Below are 21,100 nucleotides of genomic sequence, written 5' to 3' on the forward strand. Positions count from 1 at the left end.
AAAAAAAAAAAAAAAAAAACAAGAAAGGAGAGATTACATCTTGGTTTACAGCTTGCTGAAGTAAAGATTCTCTTCAATCCATGTTAAAAAATCAACTATGCCAAAAGGGACACATAGGGAATGGGTTTAATTGTATATCGAGAAGGACACGTAGTCAGGTGAATGGTTTGTAAGGTTTGTTGGAACTATTTTAATTCGTACATTTATTATGCCAAAACTACCCCAAAATATGATATGCAGGGATTAGGTCCACTTCTTTTGTGCTTTAGACCTATTAGAATGTGGATGTGTGGCAAAAGTTTGAATCACAATAGGTCCAATGCACAGGAAAACTTGACTCAAGTCAGTTCCTAATATAACATACTTTATATACTATATAAAAAATGAGTCCAAATTTGATAAAGACAAAGTGTAAAAACTTTGTTTTACACCCTGCAACCATAACATGCCACATAATATTTACACAACTTTTCACAATTTGAAGAATAGGACTGACCACATACAATCATTCATCTTATTAAGAACCCTCTAATAAAAAATAAAAAATAAAATCCCATCCTCCTTCCCTTGGAATCGAAGAATCACCGATAACTAAACCTTCACCTGCCAATTTGACGACCACCGGAGATGTTGCTGGAGTTTAAAAAGGAAATATTTTTTGGATCCCCTAAAATGTTTTTGAATTTTGGTAAAGAATTTCTTTTTTTTTGGGTTACCAACACTTAACTTTGTGTTTGATGGTGCCCAAGCTCTTGTTTTTGGCCTTTTGTTTGTTGTTGTTGTTGTTGTTGTTGTTTTTTTTTTTTTTTTTTTTTTTTTTAAATTTTTTGTGTGTGTTGGGTCCTCTTCAATCTTCCACTGTGCAAGCTCTCAATGATATTAGCCTCTTCGATGGTGTCTCTCAATCCGGCGAGGTTTGTGGTGGGATACTAAGGAGGGAGGTGAGATTTTAGGGACTCTTTTTTACATTGGTTTGAAGACATGAAATAAGGTTTGTTATTAGATGTATTAGGATGTATTAATTTTACAGTGAGTCTTAATTAAACGGCTAATATGACATGTCTTTATTAGCTGGTATAAACCAAGGGGTTTACACCCCTTTCTTATTGAATTTATTCTCATAAAAAATTGGTCATAGAAATTGTTGACGCACCAAGTAAATATACTCTCCTTAATTATTACACATGCAGGGTAATTTAAACTCACCCTATAGATACTCATCCCATATTTTGCCCCTAATGAAGCGGGTTTTGCCCACCCCACTAGCAAATAAGGCAGAGACAAGGAGTTAACAAGGGCTAACTCCTTCCCCATAAGTACCCTTCCCTTTATATAATATTTTAATATATTTTTTAAAAGGCATATATGTGTGCGTGCCTGCATTTGTGTGCAGTGTGTTCTTTAACTTTCAAAATAAAAATTAATGAATCTTGTGCTGTTTTATTATTTAATTTATATTTTATATTTAAGATTTCTATTTTTTTTAATAAAATTTTTGTATTATTGTGTTTGAATTGTTTTTATATGTTTTAATACTTGAATTATTGTATTGTTATGGCAATGGGTGAGTATGGAGTAGGTTTCTATTCCCAGACCTAAACCTAACCCGACTCACTGTTAAAAAAAAAAAAAAAAAAAAAAAAAAATCATGACCCAACCTAACCCATCATCTCCTACAAATTGACCTAACCTGGTGGGTTGGGTCAAGTCAGGTCAGTTTTGGTGGGTTGGAGGGTTTGCTACACACTCCTACTTTTAGTACCTAAAAAATGACCAAAATGACCCCGAAAACCTTAGATATGACCGAAATTCCCTCAAAACCTAAAAAATGACCAAAACTTCTTCAATTCCCTCTAACATTAAAAAATAAAAAATAAAAAAATACCATTACAACCTACAAAATGATCAAAATACCATTAGAACATAGAAAATGACTATAATGCCCTTGAAATCTAAGAATGACTCTCTCCCTCATTTCTTGTAAGTTCACCTTCTTTGACCAACAATTCTTTCCTTTCCCTCTTTTCAGTTTTCACCTCTCTATCTCTCTCTATGATTTTATTATTATTATTTTTTTTTCATATTTTATGATGTTTGTTTTGTAGAAAAATATTTAGTTAAAAGTAAAATATTTATAGTCAATCAAATGGATCTAGGCACCACCAGCAAGCTTCAAACACTTGATGGCTTGCATTTTTCATGTGATTTATCCTTCCAAATAGTTAAAAATACTTTATAGTAAAAATTTTCTCATGTAAAACATTTGAAAATATTTTATATCCAAAGAAAGAATAAAATTTTATATTGAAATTCCCGCGAAAAAAAAATGTAGGTTATATTTCAAAATTTTCGCAAGCCATCAATCCCACAAACCCACGCAGCTCTAAGAATCCCACAAGCCCATAGAGCTCTAAAGTATTGTCTGTTCCACAGTTTTCTCAGTTCAGTGGCAGCATATCTTCTTCCCTTCAATGTCGATGATAAAAAATACAGTTCCCTCTATCTCTCTCTGCATCTCTCTTTGTTCGCGAAATCTGCCGTTTATCGCCTCTAAATTTCGGCACATCCCTTTTTTTCATTCCTTTTTCCATCTAGTTTTTATTTTTTATTATATATATTTAAAATTTCCGTTTGCTCCCTTTATTGCATAATTGTTTTTAATTTTTGGTTCCCTTTTGGTTTCGCAGGTTTGCTAGGAACACAACCCAGCAGGTTTTAATTCTTCTATTACTCCTTTTGGTCACTAGCAGGTGAGAAAACCATGATGATTGCATATACTTAAACCATGAAACTTCTATGATTATCTATGTTGCAGTGTTGGTTGATTATGTAAGGCAAATTTAGACAGTAGTCAATTTTTTTCCTAAATTATAAATAAGTAAGTTTGTTCATTTGTAAAAAAAATAGTGTTGATCTATTTTTTATTTATTTATTTTGGGTCGGATGGGAGTGAAGATAAAGAATTTTAATTTATACATGGGCTTGTTATGAGTATCACCTTGTAGTACATTCTTGGATGCTAGTAGCTGGTCATAATTTTTATTCTATTTTGAGTCCACCCTTGCACTATATTATTTTTCATGAAAATGATGGATGTGAATTCAATTAAATTTCAAAATGAGAGTTAAGTTGGAACTTAATGGACCTCATCAATCATGTACAACATGTGATGATAAATCCTTACCTTTTTCCTGCTTTTTTTTTTCTAAGAAAAAAAATTGTTAGTAATGGTGAAAAAAGAGTCAGGAGATTCTTGAGCACATCAAAACAGTATACTTCTTTATTCTCAATTACTCAAGAAATTTGACTTTCAAGAAGTTGGAAATTTATTTGGCCTAGTGGTCCATTTGCTTTTCATGTATTCAAGATTTTATGTGTAACAACCCAAAGAAAAGTGCTAGCCATATTTACGCTATACCTCAAAAGGACTAGTCACTAAAGGAGATGGACCTGTTGTCGTCAGACACAACAGGTCCATCTCCTTTAACTTAGACTTCAAGAATTACCCTTATCAGCTTGTGATCACTGCTTCATGGATTATAGTATATATACAACAAAGCTTTAATCTCAACTACTATGGGTTGGCTAACTCAACCCATATATGCTATTCTGAATGCTGACTCCATATTTTCCTCAAAACCTTGGTAGTGATGGCTTCTTGCAAGGCCTCTACCTATGTCCTTTTGGCTCTCCTCTTGTCTTCCTTCATTTTCTTTTTCCATTTTCATGACCTCTCTTTTTTACATTAAAAGCTTTCTTTTTGCTATTTGCATTTAAAACTTGATTGACCTTTTCTGCAATTCGTTGTTTTATGTATTTATTTTCAGTATAATAGCCTAAGTTGGTGGCAGTTTCGAATCAAGCAAGTCTAATTTTTATTTTCTTTTAATAATTGAAGCTCATACATGACATAACAAGAGTAGGTCTGCTTATTTTGTGCGTAGACTATCAACACAGCACAAGTATTTATCTTGCCTGTTTTGCTTCGTACTGTAAAACCTATTCATTTACCTTGAAGCTTTTGTTCTACTAGTTTTTTAGCACCTTCTTCTAATCTTTTTTTTTCCCCTTGAACTAATAGGACGTGATACTTATTCTAATGTTACCTTAGGTTACTGCTTTTACATGAAGAAGCATACAATTTCAAGGAGATAACATGGTTTGAATTGATGCTCAGATGACTGTGACATGGACAAGTGGATATGGGATCAATAAAGCAGGAGCTTTTGTTGAGTGAGGTCTAAAAGGAGGCGACCAAGTGCGTTCTCTAGCTGGGACACTGACTTTTGATCGTAACAGCATGTGTGGTGTGTAAAATTCTTATGTTTGAATTTTTTTTTCTTAAAAACTATCCGGGAATGTTGCCACTCTAAACATCAGGACTCACCAGCATGCATAAAGGGAAAAAAAAAATTATCCCTAGAATTGGGACAGATTATGTTCAGAAGGTTGACACATTTGCAAAAGAATTGCATGATGGTTCATTTTTCTTTTCAGTATTGTTGAAATATCACCCAAAACCTGTTCTTGAGTACTCTCCCATTGGTCCATAACTCATCTTATTGTTGTATATGAGCAGATGCACTAGCAAGGACATTGGTACCAGTACAATCTCCTCATATGTGGCCTACAATAGACTTAATTTCTAGATGTGCAAGAAAATTGGTGTAAACAATATTATTTTCATTTTCCAGGTACTCCACCGATTATGGCATGTTCCACTTCTGCATAGCTGACACTAAACATGACTGGAGGGAAGGAACTAAGCAATACAAGTTCATTGAGCATTGCTTGGCATCAATCGATAGGCAAAAGCAACCATGGCTAATTTTTCTTGCACATTGAGTACTTGGTTATTCATCTAGTATCAATTATGCAGTTGAAGGATCATTCGAGGAACCAATGGGGAGGGAGAGCCTACAAAACTATCAAAATTGGTGATTTTCTTGGAACTGAAGAAGAAGTACTTGTGGTGAGGAATTTTGCTTTAGAATACAGCAGTCTTAAAAGGGATGGTTATATCTTGGTCTAAAGAATCTCAGGGCAAGGTCAAAAGAAAAAGGCAATTAATGATCATCTACTAACACTTCCGAAAGGGTCACTGAATGATCACTGGGTATCAGTGACTTCTGGAAGTGAGGAGTATTGCCTTAAACATATGCATAGAAATTAGTATGAAGAAAGTCTATTCAGATGTGAAGATGATAGGTAAAAGACTTGATAGAAGCCTTCATCAGTTGTGAATTTTCTTAATAGGACTTCCGAAATGGTCACTAAATGATCACTGGGTATCAGTGACTTCTGGAAGTGAGGAGTATTGTCTTAAACATATGCGTAGAAATCAATATGAAGAAAGTCTATTCAGATGTGAAGATGATAGGTAAAAGACTTGATAGAAGCCTTCATCAGTTGGGAATTTTCTTAATAGGAATTTCGAAAGGGTCACTGAATGATCACTGGGTATCAATGACTTCTAGAAGTGAGGAGTATTGTCTTAAACATATGCGTAGAAATTAGTATGAAGAAATTCTATTTAGATGTGAAGATGATAAGTAAAAGAATTGATAGAAGCCTTCATTAGTTGGAATTTGACACCAGAAGAGCTGCAAAAAAGTAAGTTTTCAGTCTAAAATTTTTTAGCATGCTTTTTCCATCATGATTTCTTAATCCAAAACTTCACAAAGTTCATATAATCTGTTATCATTGTAACCTTTTTATTTTGTAGTATAGGGAGTGGGTAAGGGTTTTTTTTGGTAATAACCGATTTATCTTGTAATCATCTTCTGTTGCTGGATAAGGAAACCAATTTTAATTGGAATCAACTTTGGTATCTGAATCTCTAGCATTTATTAACAACCACAAAAGAAAATGAATTGGGTAGATGTTTGTATGTGCTTTGTTTGTGTACAACATTAAATTAATGGATTAGTTAAATGTCAAATCCATAGAAACATTCCTTATACCTTGTGTACAAGTTACTCACTTTCTGAGTTTGATGGGGTAACTTAGAACATTTCACATTTTTCTCAGTGATAAAGTGAATAACTGACCTGGCTCTGGCTACTCCTGTGGCATGTAGTCTTGTGAGCCAGGAGTTATTGTCAGTGTTACTTATCTTTGTGATATTATGAAATTCCAACTGTTGCAAAGGCGGTAGGTGGTGTCAGCAAACTAGAGAAGGTTTTAGGCATTTGGCATGCTGGGACTTTGTTTTATACCTTGTCCACCTGGGGACTTGCCTAGCAGGGTGAGTTTAATTTTTTTTTAAGTATGCAGTAAGGATGCTTTGGTGAATGTTATTTTTGATCCTATTCCAACATACAGATATGGTATTACACTTCATATATGCTGTAGTTACATAATTTAAAATATTTTACAACAGATGCATCTTGTGCATCACATTTCATGGAAGATCAAAACACAAGACTAGTATTGGCAAGCAAAAAAAAAAAAAAAACTAAAATCATCTGTCCTTCCCTCTTCCCCAATACCCGCACCAACCCAACTTCCTAAGTACCTATAGGTATGCAATCAGTTACTTGCAAGATCTTTTCATACAGTTGTACAATCCATCAACCAATTGAGCAAGAGATCACTTTCATCTTTTGTTACATGTTTGAATGCATTACAATGTGTAGATAGTTATTATGATTTTTATAGCATCTTTACATTTAATCATTTAAATTTTAATGAATAGACCCTTTTAAAGCCAATGAGCTATAGCTCAACTGGCACTTCATCCTCCCATACTGGGTGCGTGTGTAACTTGGGAACTTGCATGATCTGAATTCCAAGTTGTGGTTAGGAGGCAAAGTTTATTATTAGTATCGCAAGTTAAATATCTGTATTTATAGGAATGATGTTTGATAAGTTGCAAGGTTCTGTGTATGTGTCCTAATAACAATAACTTTCAGCTGTGTTCTAATAGAATTCTTAACCTTTGACTTAGCAAAAAGGACTTGAGTATGTGTTGTTTTTGTGACATCTCTTCATTGACAAGGGATTTGTGTTTTAGGTTATATAGGACTTGTGCTGTGTTCAAACTTGCTGCACTGGGTGTTCACACAACCAGCAAAGTGGTAATGAGGGCTTTCTAAATATGGCCATTCCATAGCTGTGAACCATATGATTGCAATTGGACATATTAATGCTGGCCTCTTTGCGTGTGTACAGAAAAATCAACTTTATGATTCAACACTTCCTGTCAACTGTGGTTATCTTGTTTGTACATAATTGTGAATAGCATTTGCCTTTAAAACCGGTGTACTCCTTCAAAGACTTGCTGTTTCAATTGATCTCTAGCCTAACAACCACCCCCCCCCCCCAAAAAATTGCCATTAAGGTATTGGCATCTATAAAGATTCATTATGTCTGTTATTTATTTCTTTCTAGCAACACATTGCAACGTGCTAAGAGTTATTCTAATGTGATTTCTTGTATTTGCGAAGGCAAGTTTGCTCAACTCCACTTCCGATGTTTTTCCTAAATGATTGTAAAGCCTAGATAAAAGCCATGCAACCATCTCTCAATTTCTCATGCTCTTTATTATTTTTTTGCTTTTCCTTTTGATTGACATGAATACGCACAAGTCATTCTTAAGGAAAGGAAAAATAAAAATAAAAAATACAAGTCAGTCGCTCCTACAAACTTGATACTAACATTTCCTTAACTATAAATTGCATCCTACACTAATGACATTAACTAAGTATAAATATTGCGTTATTGATAAGGTTCGGAAAAACCCATTGAAAAAAATATGTAGAATTCATACAAATGTTCATATGCGGCAATATGCTTGCCAAGATTAAAATAAAAGACAAGTGCAACATTGTCAAAAACCTAAGATTAAAATAAAAGACAAGGTGCAACATAGTCAATTACCATTTGGTACAACCGCTAGCTTTTAGCACAATTTGTTGAATGCAAAATTAACCATTGCTACATCTCAAAACAAAAGTCTGATATGCTTTACTAGCTATAGGGGCCAAAATTGTGATGTATACGGTATACCTAAATTGTCTCAGCAAATATTTTCTAGTTCCTAAACAGCTCAATTGAAAAAAACCAATTGCTAGGAAATTCAAACCAAACATACCAGTTCAACAACACAAATAATTGAACTGTAATATATGAAAGAGCATCAAAAACAGATCATTTTACTTCTGATGAATCACCTAAAATGAATAATTAAAAATACATCTGCTTGTAGAAGAGTAAGATTATGTTTCTGGAGTCTTTCTCTTAAGATTGGAAGCTGAGGCAACATCTGACTGGGCCTGACCAAATACTGACTTGCATGATGTCCAAAGCCACAACTATAATCAAGAGAGGCAAATCAATGATAGAACTAACCTCTCAGAAATGCAGAGCAATTATTATTTGTTTTTCCCAAAATAACTATTTGGCAAATTAATGATGTCCAAGGCAGAAATAATTTGATTCATCTAGAGAACTATTTTTTTAACACCATAGATCAAGAGTAGCAATCTACAGTGATTGTTTTCTCTTTTCTTTCTTTTTATTTTTGGCTAAGTTTGCACCAAAAACCCAACCACTGATTCATTTTAACTTACCTTCAGGTTGTAAAGCATTTCTTTCTGCAATGAAGTCATGGTACTTTTTCCATTCATGTTGTTAACCTTACTCACTTTATCATGCAATTCCACATTGGCCTAACTAAATAATATACTAACAAATTCTCCTGTCCCCATCTCAAACTCCTGAAAAAGGCTCAATGTAGAAATTCATCACAAACTGTAATAGGCTTCACCATCCGGCTACTGGCAACCCCCATATCCTATTTGGTGAGCAAAAAAGATTTCTCACTCCCTTGAACCCTCAAGTTTGATGATTCAAGACCATATCTCAGGCTTAATCAGAAAGATAGCCTTTTGCGATAGTATTAAGGATATCCTCATAGCAAAAAATTCTTTTAGTTACTTTGTGATTTTATACTTAGTCTGGTAAACTATCACTTGTCCGAAAAGTTTAGATTGTTAGGAAATAGTGAATTTAATTACTTAACTATTATTCTAACAACTACCAATAGGTTTAGTTTGATTATAAGCGGTGACACTATTGTAAGCAGCATGTCATAAACATCATAATACAACTTAAAAGATGATACATCTACTCACCCATAGGTTGAACATTTCTTGTGATGCTTACAGAATATGGACAATCATACAGAACATATGTAGCCCATGTCTATCGTCTTTTTATGGCAAAAGCACCTACAAGTTTCATAGTCTCAATAAAGTGCAAGAAATTCAAAAGGTGGGTGTGTGAGTGTGCGTGTTTGCTAAATTATTGCTAATACATATTACATATGAAACAAATTAAGATTTTTACTGCTTCAAAGTGATTGCAAATGAGATTGAAGGCTTGCTTTGATTAAGAAAACAGACTATCATGACTGATATTAGTAACCCAAGGGTTGTTTCATCACTTCCTATGGTCTTATGGAAGATGTTATATTGTGACATTCTATTACGTTAGCTGTATCCACTATTATTAGACACCCAAACAAACCGTATATAGCTAACAGGTATCAGATTTCCCACCAGGATCCAAATACTAATCTGCAGAAATACAACCAAATCACTTACACTTATTACTCAAGACACAATCTTTAATAAAATATACCTGAAGATGAAGTGCAACTCTAGCACTTATTATTCAAGACACAATCTTCAATATAATATATATTTTGCTTCTAAGCAAAAAGAGACTGCCAAAATAGTCAAGAGTACTTGCTTTACCACATTAAAATTGAAAACTATAATTTATCACATTGTACTCAATATCCTACAAGAAAGACACATATTTGCTAGTATGGTAAAAAGGCCACAAACCTTCTCAAGTAACTCTAAAAAACACTAAAATAGCCAAAACTCAAGATGGGTCTAAAAAGAAACTCAAAACCATCAATTACTATGATATGACCTTTAATGCTTTAGATGAAGAGAGTGGGGAGATGTCAGAAGCTCTTTAAACCAAGCAGCTGAAATCAAAATAGTTTGTGCACACAACACAAACGTCTGTGATAACAAAAAAAATAAAAATTCAGCCTTGCATTCGTTAGAAAAATAAAAAACAATTTACTAAATTGCTGTATGAAAGATAAAAATTCAAACTCCCATTCATTAAAAATAAAAAATAAAAAAATCAATTCACTAAATCACTAACTCATAAACAATATCCTATTCATTCTTTTATACTAATCTTTGAGTGACCGAAAATATTCCTGTAGTGGAATGTTTCTAGCAATTTCAACAATTCTTGAATCGTTGATCATTATTCTTTGAAAGCACTAGACTTGCTGCCAACTTGAATCGTAAACGTTCCAATTAGCTCTCCTACAAATAATTAGGCATGTAATTAAGAAGTAGTTTAAACAAATTATGTGAAAATTTGTATTTAATTCAAAGAAATTTATTACTTTAATAATCTATATAAAATCAACTTCGTCTGAGAGAAAACCTATTTCAAATATCGTCGCCGGGCAGAGAATGGCTGATACTGTTTCTTCTTTGGGTTGGGTTCTTGTGGTTGATTAGTAAGAGAAGAAGCTAATACAGAAGAAGCCCAATTCTGGGTTCTTTAGATATAAACCAAATCGGAAGCGTGATATGTAGTCTGAAGCGTGATAGAGAGAATTTTGTTTTTGAGAAAGAGAAGCGCACAGTAATTACTGGGTTCTTTTTGTTTTTTTACTTATATATGTAACTTGTTTAACCGGTAGCCAGTATTTACTCTAAATTACTTCAAATTAAATGAATGGTCTGGATCAAATTTTTATTCATTTAATAGTTTAGATATAGGTGGGTATCATACCTTTCCAAAAAAAGAAAGGGTATGGTAGAATGAACCGATAAATATATGGATACAACTTTTGTGTAACAATTTTTATGATCAAATATGAGTGGTGAAAAACAAATATGTTTTACTTTTTGTTAGAAACAAATGGTAACCAATGAATAGTTGGTTGTTATGAAAATGATTGAGGGCCCAAAATGGTGGTAAAAGTTGTGGTCCTGTCGTATGGCTGAAACTCCCTTAAAATATGTACATCTTTTCTTTACAGCACATGTACAACCGGTCAATCTCTGCATTGTTTCTCAAAAAAAGAAAAAAGTCAATCTCTCTCATCACATCTCATTCTCCGGGGCGCTCCACGCAAATAAGAACACATTCAGGAACTTATTCGAAATTTACTCAAATAGCAAACCAAACACATCTGAGAGAATTCTGAATCCTCGCTCTCTCTCTCGCGCTAGCCATGAGTCTCTTTGGCCTGGGCAGGTAAATAATTAAAAAAAAAAAATGTACTTCTCTTTTTATTGGGTTACTTTATGTGAAGAAGATTAGATCAGATTAGTGATTTTAGATAGTGACTTCGAACGGTTATATATTTACTTTTTATTTAGTTGGCATAATTGCAAATGGGTTCAAAAAGCTATGATCAAGATTGCGCATATGGTTTTTTATTATTTTTTATTTATTTATAAATTTTATTTATAATTATTACAAAAATACTAACACACAATAGAAGCTTCATAGTTGCCCGTTTGAATAATTTTTAGACATCTGGTTGAATAGGAGCTTCATGGTCAAATAAGAGATCTGGATTCGATACCCGCCTACATCAAAAACAAATTTGATGTCTTGGAATAACGATAAAGAGCAATTGCCGGGAGTGGACACCATATGTTGAAATTATTTCTCAAAAAAGCAATAATTACTTGAATTGAATGGGTCCAATATCCAAATTGAAGTTCAATTTTAGCATTCTATAGTTGTTTTTAAGTTATAATATTCTAACTAGTTGAGAATGTAGCATTATTACATGCATATGAGATAAAGAAGTTAGGTGAGTAGATGTGGGAAGTTATTTAGTTACAGGAGAGTCGGGAAATGGTGAAATAAGGAAAGAGAAACTATGAAGGAGAAAGTGGTGGGGAATATGGTTTAGAATTTGAGCGATGGCAGTTTATTTTAAATGGTGTTCTTGAATTTTTCTTTTGACTATTTTAGTCTTAGTTGTAGATATTTGATCTTCTATTAAACATGTAATTTTATCTAAAAGTTATTTTGGGTATTCAAAAGATGACACTAAAGCGGGAAATCCTTGTTCTAATTGTATACAAGATGCCGTGAGTGCATTGTGCTGATGGATTTCATATGAAGTGAACGTTGAAGTTTTAGAATGAATGAAGTGTTGTGTAAAAACTTTGGTCTTCATGAAAACTTCCTGTTCATTCCTTTTTCATTATAAGAACTAAGCAATAGTTCTGTCAACATTTTTTGTGTATGAACTATGATGGAGAATCATTCCTTTATTAGAAAGGAATAGACATGATGGTTTCACTCTAAAATAGAAGAAGAGGAAAGTTTTTGCAGCATCTCTTGTTTTCTTCACAATGACCAAAAGTTTCAAATTCTGAAAAAAGAAACTGCTGATTATGGTGATAGTATTCACTTTATGGATTCAAATTCTGAACAAGTTTTTGCAGCATCTTCTAATTGGTTGATATGCTTATTCAAAAATTAATTAACTTGTTCACTTATATGGATTCAGATGCATTTGCCTGTTTATGATGATATCTTGGTTCTGCTGGTAGACAACTGCTGTCTGCATCTTAAAATTGATTGTTCACAATGTCTGTGGTGTGCATTTTTTAAGTGGTGTATTTTTAATAGATAATGTTGGTTATTTATATGCTATAGGGGCGTTTTCAATTAGACATAATAAATGATAGTTTGACTTGGTATACTAAATGTGGTCTCATTTTTTCATATCTTAATTACTTCTTTCAGAATGTAATTTTCTTCTACAAATACAATCTTGCGTAGAAGAAAAAGAAATAATATATGCTATAGGTGCATTTCCACCAGATATAAATAAATGACAGCTCAATTGGTGAGGTAGTTGCCTAGCATAATTGAATTATATGCTATTGCTTTTTTTAGAATGTAACTTCCTGAAAATATGGCACCAAGAAGGACAGGGCTTGCTTTGAGAAAGAAGCCCTCTTGTCTGTTTTTTCTAGTAAAGGAACGATTCTCCGTGATATGTTTAAGAGCCTTATATTAGTATTGTAGGATGTGTTTTTTTTTTTTTTTTTTTTTTTTTTTTTTTTTTTTTTTACTTCATCTGCCTTTGCAAAGCTTTAGTGATTGCTTCTTACAAAGTCCAAAAATGCAACGCACCCGAGGAGAGAATGTGTTTTGCAGTTAGGTTTAAATGTAAATCCAAAAAAAAAAAAGATTGTCCAATGAGCTCTAGCTCAAATCCCACCTCTTCCCCCACATAAGGAAGGGTGGAGGGTAAGTTGTGGGTTCAAAACTCACCAGGGGTGTGTAAAAAAAAATAAAATTCAATGATTGGGTATGAATGTAAAGGGAGGACATCGCTACTACTTAAGAAGTCATAATGAGATCCTTGAAGAGAGTTTGATTTTGTAGGGACGGCATTGTTATATGGATGACTTTATGTATTGCAAGATTATAGGGGAGATATACATGCTCAATGATTGGTTCTAAACTAAAAGGAAGAAGGCTTTTGCTTTATAAAAAAATTAGATAGTAAACTTTGGACAGGTAAGCTAATGTTGTCTATTTTATTAAACTCGAAGTGGATCCTTGAATAATCTAGATTAGGGGCCTCTCATTATGAGAAACATGGTGGTGAAGTTCAAAGCATATAAATGTATCATACCAAAGCTAGTTAATTTAGGGTAAAATGAGTCAAGAGTGCATTGGGAAGTTTTTTTTCCAGGCTATTTGTACGTTTTTATGTATGTATTTATTTTAATTTGAAATTATTATTGTTGCTGGGAATGACTATTTATACAAGTTTCTACCTGACTTGATGCCAAAGTTTCAGTATGTAGTTCTATTGCTCCTTTGGTGTGTGTGTGTCCTTGTAGGTGTGAAGATAATGGTTTTGTTCTGTTCATAAATATTCCTTATTACGTTAGATTTTATTTGAATATTGATGCCCTTTAAAACCATGTGATGCACCACTTTTGCTGATATATATTCGCCTTTTTAATTCTTCTGCAAACAGAAACCAAAGGACATTCCGCCCAAAAAAGAGTGCACCCTCAGGGAGTAAGGTTAAGTCCCTTTTCTATCTAGTCACACCTCTTTCTTGGTGCTTTGGGTTTTACAAGATTTTTAAAATGTTTTTATTTATTTATCTGTTTTACATGGGTGCTCATTTGTTTTTTGTACCATCAGAAAATCTTGTATTGCTTACTCTTGTATGGAAAAGAACTTGCTTCAATCATCATTGTCTCTTCAGTCTTTGCCATCTTTATTGTCTTGGTCATGATCACCACCACCACCATCATCAACCCTTGCTCTCTCTCTCTGTCTCTCTCTCTAATGTAGGATCTTTAGGAATTCAGTACTAAATTATATCAGTAGATATTGACTGATGTCCTGTATCCAATATTTGTCATGGCTCACTAGACCTTAGTTTTTGGTGCTTTATGTGCTCTGTCTTTACTTTTTTTCTTTTTTAGGGGTCAGTTTCATGATACATATATATATATATATATATATGGGAGACTTATGTGGGTTATCTGAGTTGTTGATGATCCAGATTTTGGCCTTTTGATTGAAGGCTCAAAATATGTAAGACCAAATTCACTTTTGGAAATAGGTTTTAATTGTTTATAGCAAAAGTGTAATAATTAGTTACAACTAATAAGGAGTAAATCTCCAATTCTTAAGAAGAAACAGCTACACAGACAGTGATGATAAAGCATGAAAGTAACACCTGTTATTTCATAGATGAAAATTATGCTTAATACTTATGTCATATAGTTGCCGGTCTGTGGATCACTTGTTGTTACACTTTTCATTTGCCTGTAGGATGTGGTTCTTTCTATTTTCTGTAATAGGAATTGATTGGGTGATGCTAGAGAATATGATAGATGACTATGCTTGTTGGAGAGGGCTGTACGGTTGACATACTAATAGTCTTATTTGGAATGCTAATCCTCAGTGTGTTATGTGTACAATTTGGAGAGAGAGGAATACTTGAATGTTTAAAGGGGTAGAGAGATCTATCGTTGAGATGAGATCTATATTTTTACTTTCTTTGTTTGAGTGTTGTATTATAATTGATGGGATTACTTCTATTTCTTTAGTAGATCTTAGATTGTAGTTCTTTTGGAAACAATTTTAGAGTTCATTTATTAAAATTCATTATTACTTATATAAAAAAACTATCCCCAACAAATCAAATATGCCTTATATCCTTTAGTTTGATCCCTAGTGAACGTATATCTACATATAGAGAGCATATTTTTCTTTTTGATAGGCTGAAAAATCATTCTTGGTGAAGGAGAACAAGTTTATGCATATGCATCTGCATCATATTGCTTCTATCAGCAGTCACTTTATCCAATGAAAACAAGATTTTAAGACCCAAAGCTTTAGCAAAGAGTCCTCTTTGCTGCAAAATCAATTTCCAGGGTTGTGGGAGCAGGGCCCAATTTCGATGCTGGAAACATCCCAGGAATTGGCTGAAATCAGGTCCTTTTGTTGTGTGAATGTCAACCACTTGGTGCCCACAGCTTGGTCATGTTATGGGGCTGTTCCAGCCTTTTCTTTAAAGGACTATCCTGCTGCCTACAAAGCCCCTTTAGTCCATGTCATTTCATTGGGGCCTTATTTGGATCCAGTGGCTGAAATATGGTTTATTTTGGGGATAAAATGTGCTGAGAAACAATTGAGTGGTAAAAATGGAGAGAGAAACAAGGTTGAGTCAATGCAATGGTACTTTTTTTAAATGCATATTTAATGAATTGTATAACTATGTAGAAAATGTATTTGATATTCTTTTTGATATGATGATCAAGTTGCCATTTCCAGAGCCTCTGGTCCAGTTCTTTAGATCTGTCTTATTGTGGTTAATTGAAATACATTGCCTCTTTATTAATGATTCTCTGATTGTTATTTTATTGGTATAACTGAAAGCTCCAATACTTATCCTGTTCTATTGCAGGGGGCACAACTTAGAAAGCACATTGATGCCACCCTAGGTAGTGGAAACTTAAGGGAGGCTGTAAAACTTCCTACTGGGGAGGACTTGAATGAGTGGCTTGCTGTCAACAGTAACTCTCTCTCTCTCTCTCTCTCTCTTGCATGCATGTGTGCGCTTAAAATTTCAGAATATGTAGCCTGTTAATGTATGTGAGTTTTTCCCTTCATTTTAAGCCTGTCAATCTGCTAGGTTTAGTACAATCATGTGCTATTCAGCTGTATTATCTAATTTATGTAATGTTCTTTATTTAGCTGATGCTTAAATGTAATAATACATTTTTCCAACCAATTTTTGCTTTGCTGCAGCTCTTGCATGAGATTCAAATCTGAAGTGGGTTTTTTTTTTTTTTTTTCCCAGCTGTGGATTTCTTCAACCAAGTAAATTTGCTCTATGGGACCCTCACAGAATTCTGTACTAATGAGAATTGTCCAACAATGACAGCAGGCCCCAAGTATGGAATAATATTGAAACCTGTTTTTTTTTTTTTTCATCTTCTTTTATGACTTTTAGGGTCTATTTAGATCCACTTATTTTGTTGAAACTGAAAACTTTTTGTTGAAAGTATTGTAGATAAAGATAAAAGTTGGCTAAAATAATACAATGAGAATCATGAATAGTACCAAAAAGTGCAGTAGGGCCCATTTTTTTTTTGGTTAAGTACAGTAGGGCCCATAAATAGTAACAAAAATAAGCTAAAGCCAAATGCACACTTAGTTTATAGAAATTCAATAGTGTTACTTTCTGCTGATTTTTTCAGCTTTCCTCCAATTTGGTAGTAATTGGGATATTTCCATTGGTGGGTTCTTTTCCATCTACAGTAACATATAAAGTGAGATGTTGGTCTCTCCCTCGCCTAATTAAATTGTTTGTATAAAATTTTTAAAAATCCAACTAAATTAATAGCTTTTGGTCTACCCATATTACTTACATGGGATTAAATATGTAAATGAAGTCCTTTCAACCTCACTTTGCCTCACTTGTCTTGCACATGGTTCCATTTTGTGTGGCAATGTTACTTGTTACTCCCAGGTAACTACCACATAACTGATTTTCTTGTCTAAACAAGTATCATGCCTACATGACCTTTACTACTTTAAAACTTGAAAGAAGTTGTTTCTTTTTGGCAGTTTTTGCCATAATTAATCAGCATATGGATTATTTTTCTGATCATTTTGGTGAAGGCATGGTTCTAGATGTGATATCTAGATGCATTGTGTATATATTTTTGGGTTAATTGCACCTCCCACCCCCAACCTCCTTCAACTATGGTGCCATTGAAGTGTACCCCTTAAACTTCAAAAGTGAGTAATGCCCCTCCCCAAACAAGAAAAATATCATAGACTACAACTCCCTTGCCATGACACACTGTAGAAATAGGTGATTCACTCTCTCAGTTTTACACATGGAGTACCACTCCAAAATAATTACACCCCGCTTCCTTAAGTTATCATTGCTTAGTTTTGTAGTTTAGGGTGACATTTCAAATGCACCATAGTTAAGAGGGGAAAGTGCAATTTGCCATATATTTATTTACCAGAATAATTAACATTGAAGCCTTTTTTTTTTCCCATATATTTTAAGCCTATAGATTTACAAACTAATCTATATTTTTAGTACCTGCCTCCTAGAATGACATAAACTGATTAAATGGTGATATAAAATGAAATGCCAATATAAATCTCTTGAAATAATTTTTGTTAAAATCAATTATATTTAAACAACCCCTCCCCCCTTCTCTCTCAACAAAAAAGTGTTAAAACTCTAGATAGATACACTTATCAAAAAAAAAAAAAAAACTCTAGAGAGATATATGGATAATTGCAAGTATAGATTTACAGTTTCTGATATGCTTATAAATTTTACAGATATGAGTATCGGTGGGCAGATGGTGAAAAAATCAAGAAACCTATTGAGGTTTCTGCTCCAAGATATGTTGAACTTTTAATGGACTGGATTGAAGGCCAGCTTGATAATGAATCCCTTTTTCCTCAAAGGCTCGGTAATATCCATTGTCATATTTGTACATTATCTCAATTATATCTCTATGCTTTTTATATTTATTTGTTCTAGTAAAAATTTCGTAGGGTCACCCTTTCCTCCCAACTTCAAAGATGTTGTAAAGACAATATTCAAAAGACTGTTCCGTGTATATGCCCACATCTACCACTCTCACTTTCAGAAAATTGTAAGCCTCAAGGAGGAGGCCCATCTAAATACATGCTTCAAGCATTTTATACTATTTACTTGTGTAAGTCTTCTATATCTCAATGACTAATTTATTTTTCTTTATTCTTTTGTTTGAGTTCTTCTTTCCATGGTGGTTTCATAAACAGAACTAGTATCTATTGACCATCAACATGATCTTGAAATAAATACCATAATTTATTCTCTATAAAATATTTGTACTCAGTCTGCATAATATTAAAGAATTGAAACTTGATAAGAAAGGAAAATAAGTAACCATAAGAGTCTACTACTACTATAGCAAATCTTGATCCATGATCATTTGATGATCCAAAAGCCTGCCTTTTTCTTCTCTTAATCATGCTTTTGAAAGACTATATTTCTAAGTAACACCAGAATCTTATATATATATATATATATGATAAAACCATTCTAAATTCTCAAGATTCTACAGCATTATTCAAGCATTTGATTTAATATACTATATGATGCTTGCGGATCACTAGTCAATGTGTTTGTCATAGCATGTGAGGTCGTCAGTTCATGACCCACTTGGTGCGTAACTTGAGGTTGTAGGTTCATGATGCGCTTGGTGTGGAACTTACCAAAAAACAAAAAGGGAATAAAATATGTGTATTTCAAGTCATGCACAAAGTTTTACATTTCTTAATCCTGAGCTTTGTGACTTCAATTTTTTGCAAAATTCTTTAATCTTTTGTAACAACTCAATTATACAAGATGGGTTTGGTTTTAAAAATCACTTCTCTCATTTCTTTATGCTTGTTTTGGATCTTTGGTGCTGGCAAGGGTTCCTACAGCAAACATTACTATGTTTTGAGATAACATCTGGTAATTCTGAACCTAGGCGATGCCTTGCTACCATCATAAGGCTAAATTTGTTATAGTGGGATGTAAATAATATTAAAGAAGCCAACAATTTGTTGCATTATCATTGATTGATGCAACTTCCTATTTAGTAATAGTCTGCACAAGTGTTCAGAAAGATCAAAATCAAAGCTGACATTGGGGAACATCCCATTGTAACAAATCAAAGCTAGCATTAGTTTGCAGAATGTTGGCATTAACCTCAAAATGAGATCTCGTCCATTTTTGTGCTTGTTCATTTTACACTAGGATTTGCAATTGGGGAACATAACTTTTTATTTTTTATTTTAAAGATAAAGAACTTGAAGCATTTCCTAGTATGAAAGCTTTGTTTCCTTGATAATTTGAGACTTATGTGTTTTGATTTTGTTGATTGGTGTATTATGTGTCGTTGTTGTGAGGAGATTGTGGATCATTTACTGCTTCATTGTGAGAAGGCTCATCGGTTGTGGAGTTTTGTTCTTAAATCTTTTGGGATTTTGTGGGTCTTACCAAGAATGGTTTCAAAGCGCTTATTGTGATGTCTTTGGAAGGAGTGCAATCGGCAGACTTTTGAGGACTCTTGGATAGAGATCAGTTGCTTGCCTCTTTTAGTGGATCTCTATTCATCTCTATTTGACTAGTCTCAGGCTTGGGGACTCACATCTAGTGATTCTCTCCCTTAGTTCCTTTGTTCTCTCCTCTTTTGTACTTAGTTTTCTTCTTTGTTTATTCTCTTCTTTGTTTCTTTTTCTTCTTTGTAAATGCTGGTCAGCTTTGTGCTTTTCATGCATAAAGTAGATTTTTAAATATACATCTTTCTTACTTATCAAAAAAAAGAAAAAAAGCTTTGTTTCCTTGGATCATGGTTCTGCAGAATAATTTTTTTAGAACCTTAGGTCATGGAAAACCTTAACATACTTACTCCATTAATCTTGGACATAGCAAGTGGAGAGGCATCTCATTGCTTTCTCCATTAAGCGGCCCAATGGGTTTTGACTTTTGACATCCCAAATGTGCAATTTTGACGTGTTTAACATTCTTTAACATACAATGAGCTATTTAGACTATGTCTGATATAAAATGCACCTTGATTGTGAAGTTTTTAGCTAAACTTGTTACTGTGGTTTTGTGCAGGAATTTGTGCTAATTGACAGAAAGGAGCTGGCTCCACTTCAAGAGCTTATAGAATCCATTGTTGTTTTCTAAAGGGATCTGCGTATCCTGAGAAAGACTATATATAAGGGAAAGATAATTAAATAAAGTAAAACAAACACTGGTTGTGAGTATGACTTCAGAGTTTGTCCTAAATTGCTTTATATTACAAATTCCTGTGAATGTGTGCTATATGTATGCCTTTGATTTTTTGAAGTGTTTCTATGCCTGCATTTCTCTCAATTATTTATTTTTATTTTTTTTTTCTCCTTGTGGACCAAGAAAATGCTAAAAGCACATGAGCAGTCATCACATTGGTGTCAAGAGCGAGCTTGTCCACGGCTCGGTCTGGGTCAATCCAATAACTTCAGTTCTCTCATTTTTGAACTCGCCGCCGACCGGTGAACGGAATCGGTTCAGGTGTCGGACCTCCTCTGATACCGGTCGGTCCTCGGTCGAAGTTGAAAACTTCGAAACTATGCTAGATTTTGCCGGAAACCACCAAATTTGGTTGAGATTGGGCCGATCTGCTGAGATCTCACCGAATCTCGACTAATTAGAGAAAACGACTGACAAAACACATCCATCAGTGGAGAATAACTAATTTCCCAGTGTACATCCGATCGGATTGGTTGAGAGCTTGGTTTTTATGCTCAAACCTGTCATCTGAATCGCCGGAATTTGATTTTGGGGATGAAGACTCGCCAATGGCCGTCACCGGCGTCGGGTCGGTCGGTTTTTGGGCTGATCTGCCGGGTTGGGCAGTTTGATCAGGTACCGGTTTGGTTGGACACCCCAGAGTGTGGTTGTGAAAATGGCTGAGGGTTATCAAGCATC

The 21,100-nt window shown here is 33.9% G+C and overlaps 1 protein-coding gene across 1 annotated transcript; it reads left to right on the forward strand.

The window, feature by feature from the left end:
- The first annotated feature begins 11,069 nt into the window (after positions 1-11,069).
- LOC112039572 (MOB kinase activator-like 1A) lies at positions 11,070-20,479 on the forward strand. The gene is made up of 7 exons (XM_024072462.2): positions 11,070-11,304; positions 14,072-14,120; positions 16,022-16,130; positions 16,418-16,511; positions 17,926-18,059; positions 18,145-18,308; positions 20,246-20,479. Exons 1-7 carry the CDS (start codon positions 11,282-11,284, stop codon positions 20,315-20,317), a joined length of 645 nt encoding a protein of 214 aa, XP_023928230.1. The 5' UTR covers positions 11,070-11,281; the 3' UTR covers positions 20,318-20,479.
- The last annotated feature ends 621 nt before the right edge of the window (positions 20,480-21,100 follow it).

Source organism: Quercus suber, unplaced genomic scaffold (genome assembly GCF_002906115.3).
Source record: "Quercus suber isolate HL8 unplaced genomic scaffold, Cork oak 2.0 scaffold_214, whole genome shotgun sequence".
In the NCBI taxonomy this organism is placed as follows: domain Eukaryota; kingdom Viridiplantae; phylum Streptophyta; class Magnoliopsida; order Fagales; family Fagaceae; genus Quercus; species Quercus suber.